The following is a 4,807-nucleotide window of genomic DNA, read 5'->3' on the forward strand; positions in this document are numbered from 1 at the left end:
TTTTATTAACTTTATAAGATTACACTTATATGATTATATTTATATTATACTTTTTTGATTACTGTTATATAAAATTCCCACAACTCGCGGTCTCGCGTAAAGTACGCGGTAGTAAAATCGCTGCGCTTGTCTTAGCGCCGGGACACTACCGTATCTCCTGATAATGACTTATATGTCCCAACATGTAGTTACCGTTTAATTTGTAATAATTAGAAACATGTGACATAAATTTTAGTAGTACTGCCACAACCAGGAAAATTTACAAAATTAATGATAAACAGTAAGAAAAACTGTATGTAAACATATTTCTATCAATTATTGTAAACTATTAATATAATTTTTATCAATTAGTATTTTAATTGAATTTAATTTTTTTAAGGAATCATAGAATTTAGTGCCATGAGTGTTACTACTGTGGCAATAATGGGTGGCATACACCACTGATAAAAGGATGGACGCGGAGCTGCAGTCATAGAAAGAATAACCCAACTCGTGAAACGTAATATATTGCTTAATATAAGCGAGCGGTATCCTTTGTGCTTAGGAGAAATCTGTACGATACCTAATGTACTGCACGCAGCCAATATTATCCAACTTATTTTATGGACAGGATCTTCTGAGGAGAGTCTCATATCGTAGCTGTAATAAATATGACTATTTTCGTTAACTAATTTTTATGAAATTTAATTTTAATTTTAAGGGTCCTGTTTTATCATTATAGTTACATTACAAAGTATAATTAATTGATTATACTTTTCGCTTCTATCACAATGTGATATTATTATAATGAGAAAACGGAAGTCTTAAATCCAGAATTTTAACATATACCTGAAATTTTTTGCCCAAACTAGGACAGATGGAATTGCTGGAATTGCAGCAAAACTGTACAACAAAAATAGGAGAAGACGATTGTGTATCTCTTGACCGATATTTTTCTGACTAGTATTTAATTGATCATTTTCTCCTTCATTTTCTGCATTGTTCCAATGTTTAAATAAATTGAAATGTTGGAATGGGGCCAATAATATGTCCTCTAAATAATCTTGGTACATCCTCGTTAATTCCAAAAAGTGAAGAAATACCGAAATGAGCATACTAAGAGCTGCACATGTTATTGGAATTAGAGATTGTACGAAAAAAGTTGTAATATATGGCAGCTGATTTAAACCACTCAATAACCAGTCTGACCATGTTATTGAGAACGCTATTGCACGTGCTAAGAACCTGCAAAGAATATGACTTATAAAAATATTTTAATCCATCAATTTGACCATTTTTTTCAATATGCAATTAAAGAATATTTTTATTTTAGTATAAATAAAAGAACTGTACCTGATAGCTATTCCATGTGCAATAGAACCAAGAAATATAACAGAGAAACATACACCGACGGCAGATATACTAATAATACATAAAGCGATGCAAGTTTCGTAAGTAACGTTGAAGATAAAGGATAATATTATGGTAATGATTATTGTCGGTAGCACATCTGAATTGTAATGTACTCTTAAAGAAACGATAAGAAGGAGTAAACTGATAATGGCCGTGTAAAGCAATGGCCACCGATCCCGTACTCTACATGAAATTTTATCGACGACTCCTCCAGGTTGAATATTAATTATATAAATGCATTCTGGTTCTAATGTCACTCTTAAACTTGCTGTATCATTGGAACGTCCATAGAGAGTCTGCATTTTCATCGTTTTCGGACCATCATCTCTGCATTGTAATTAAATATATGTAAAAAGAGCTTATGCGAAGCTCGATTTATTATGAAATACACTTACGTATTCGTGAAAATTTCCAATTGAGTCGATCCTACATTCGATGATTCTATTAACTCGACAATGGCATGATGCTTAACACAATTCGGCGATTTGAATTCAATTGTGACTGCGTCTATAATGTTGGGAAGTGTTATATAATATCTTATACTTCCTTTGACAGTTTCAATTAAATTAGGTCCACGGAAACCAAAGATATATTTAGGATGTAAGAATCTATTTCTTGTAGATTCTATTCGATTATTGTAAAAATAGGAGTCAAAATTGATTGTAAGTTGTTCCTCTAAATCATCGGGAGTTAATTTCACAATGGCATGAGTAATGTGTGGATATTTTATCTCTCTTAGATTTAAATCAACAGTCTTTCTCGATCGATATAAAGGATCAGGTAAAATTCTTGTTTTATTTGTCAAACTCCAACCCCATTCACTAAAAAAAATACATATATTAAAACTTATTAATAAATAATAATTTCTTTCATAGTAGAAGTATATAATTCAATGTTACCAAATTCTTTTTTGTTCTTGTTTTTTTAATGCTGAGCATACAAACAACCAATCCTTGTTTTGTAAATTTATTGTATCAATGGTTAAGAAGTCAGATTTGTGAAATAGTTCCACCGCAAGATATATAACGGATGATCTTTTAATTCCATTATTATTCCAGACATACTGTTGAGGTACACTCACCCATTCAGCGTCGGTTTCAAATCGAACTTTGTCTGGATAATGATACATTTTTTTGCCAGAAGTATGCTGAAATTTTATACATTAAAATTCATTAATTTATTTTAGCACTTATTTTAGCAATTTCAAAATTTATAATTATTAAATATCTTTTTGTGTGACTGTGCAATATTATATATAACAGAGTTAATTAAATCTTGATTTTAGCATCTATATATATAATGATTACTTACTTTCAAGAAGTGATAAGATAAGGACTTCATTTTTAAATCAGGATTTGATGCAATTTTAGGCGGTTTTTCCAACTCATTCACAGAATCAAATAGCGACCGCACAATTACAAATACTAATTGTTTACACCATAGAATACTTAAATGATCCGTGGATTTCCAAACACATGGTATACTCGTAGAAAGAACATTTATATCCGCCATACGATCGAAAGCTGCGATAGAAGGTACAAGTATATCACTTGGTCCACCTCCAATTGATACTACCTTTACTCCTGCATCCTTAAGTTTATGCAAATGTCTTTCCAATTCATAATAATAATTTGCAAAGACACTATCAAAAACTAAGAAGGGAGTATGAGGAGTAGCCAAATTTATTATGATATTTGCTAACGATGCATTCATATTTGGTGCTAGTAACAGAGCTCCTTTTGCTACAATACCACCCTGAAAGCAATGCCAGTAAATTTCAATCATTCTTTATAGCACATATCTATGTTTCTTACCATAGAATGACCAATTAATACAACATTATCCATTTTGCCCTTATACAACGCTAGTATTGCCTTTATACAATGTGAGACATACTCAGTTTGTTCCATAAGCACACCTAGCATTAATAAAATTACAACAGCCGTTGGTATTATGTACACAAGTGTTAATATATTAATAATTTTTTAATTTTCTATCATACCTCCATATAATGCAGAATAATCCTTACTGAATGAAACAGTAAAAAAGTCAAAGTGGAAGGAAGCTGTGCGGCTTTTTCTTAAACTTACCGAAGCAATAGATCGTACTAAAATAAAAGAAAAAAAATATAATAGACTTTTGAATATCTGTTCGGAAATAATAAAAATCTGTCATCAAATTAAGTTGCTAATATATTATTAAAGTGATATAAACCTTGTTCATGAGATCCAGCATTGCCTGGTATGAAAAGAACTGGTATACCAGAAAAATGCATTCTTCTCAATTTTTCAGTTAGAATACCTTCTCCATAAGCATACAATCCAAACCGTGGATATTTCGCTTCAATATCATTTTTCAAGGATATTTTCTGAAATATAATAAATTATTAAAAAATTGTTTTTCACAAAAAAAATTATACATACTTAGTATTCCACTAAAAATATTCTTTGTTTTTACATTTAATAAATAAAAAATTCGTTATCATTTCTTCATATTCTGGTGGAAAAATAAAATAAACTATCTGATAAGTCTAATTAAAAAAAGCAAACTTAATATCAATTAATAGATTAAAGGTCTGTTTTTTATAATTAAATCAATATATACTTTTTATTTAAATAGGTATATATTCAAAATTTGACAAAGACAAAAAGAAAAGTTCTAGTTCAATCTAGTACAGTAATAAAAAACACACTTAACGGTTCTAGATAAAAGTATTAAAATGGATTAAAGTATAATCTCTATTTTTATAGTAAGCTATTTCCAATAGTTCATAAAAGCTGATATAAAGTTAAAAAGTATTGTAGTCTCGTGTATGATTTACAAGTCCACGTACCACATATTGCGGATATTCAAACATATACGTCATTTCACAAGTATTCTCCTCAAAGTCGGTGACATATCTCGCAACCCCGAGAATATACAGCAGAGTGATCATAATAAAAAACGGTGCCAGCGAACCGTAAATAATTATCCATTTGAATGAAATCATTTTGAGCATCTGTCCTCTCTCAAACCTTTAAGTAGAAAATATTTATTATTTGTGATATAATTATTATTTGTTTTAACACTGACCGGTTTAATACTGACATTTCTATCCTTTGAGACCGTTAGAACGAATTTTTCATAGATTACAATTTAGATAATAAACTTAAAGTTACATAAAAAATAGAACGTACAGAAACTTAATTAATTTGATGAAATACAAAAAGATATCTTATAAAAATATACCAGGATAGATTCCTATCACTTCCATCTGATTCGTCGACCTTCATTGGGACTATAGGTTATAATTTCTTCCGATATTAAAAAAAACGCCAATTCGAATAAAATTTGACGCATGCGCAGCGCATCATAGGATTGCTCATTTTCAACGTAGAAACGCCGAGAGTGTCAGCGACTAATTGTTTTTTTTTTT

The 4,807-nt window shown here is 30.1% G+C and overlaps 1 protein-coding gene across 2 annotated transcripts; it reads right to left on the reverse strand.

The window, feature by feature from the left end:
• Nucleotides 1-374: 374 nt before the first annotated feature.
• LOC108745285 (GPI inositol-deacylase-like) lies at nt 375-4,664 on the reverse strand. 2 transcript variants are annotated; one of them, XM_018490323.1, is made up of 11 exons: nt 4,621-4,664; nt 4,226-4,406; nt 3,607-3,760; nt 3,395-3,499; nt 3,207-3,310; nt 2,704-3,147; nt 2,292-2,539; nt 1,788-2,213; nt 1,333-1,719; nt 829-1,224; nt 375-639 (listed from the first exon to the last, which is right to left on the reverse strand). In XM_018490323.1, exons 1-11 carry the CDS (start codon nt 4,662-4,664, stop codon nt 375-377), a joined length of 2,754 nt encoding a protein of 917 aa, XP_018345825.1. The 2 variants fall into 2 exon arrangements, with proteins under 2 accessions (XP_018345825.1, XP_018345905.1); XM_018490403.1 differs by lacking the exon at nt 4,621-4,664 and adding an exon at nt 4,480-4,558.
• Between the last annotated feature and the right edge of the window lie 143 nt (nt 4,665-4,807).

The sequence above is a fragment of the Trachymyrmex septentrionalis genome, unplaced genomic scaffold (assembly GCF_001594115.1).
Source record: "Trachymyrmex septentrionalis isolate Tsep2-gDNA-1 unplaced genomic scaffold, Tsep1.0 C3698361, whole genome shotgun sequence".
Lineage (NCBI taxonomy): Eukaryota > Metazoa > Arthropoda > Insecta > Hymenoptera > Formicidae > Trachymyrmex > Trachymyrmex septentrionalis.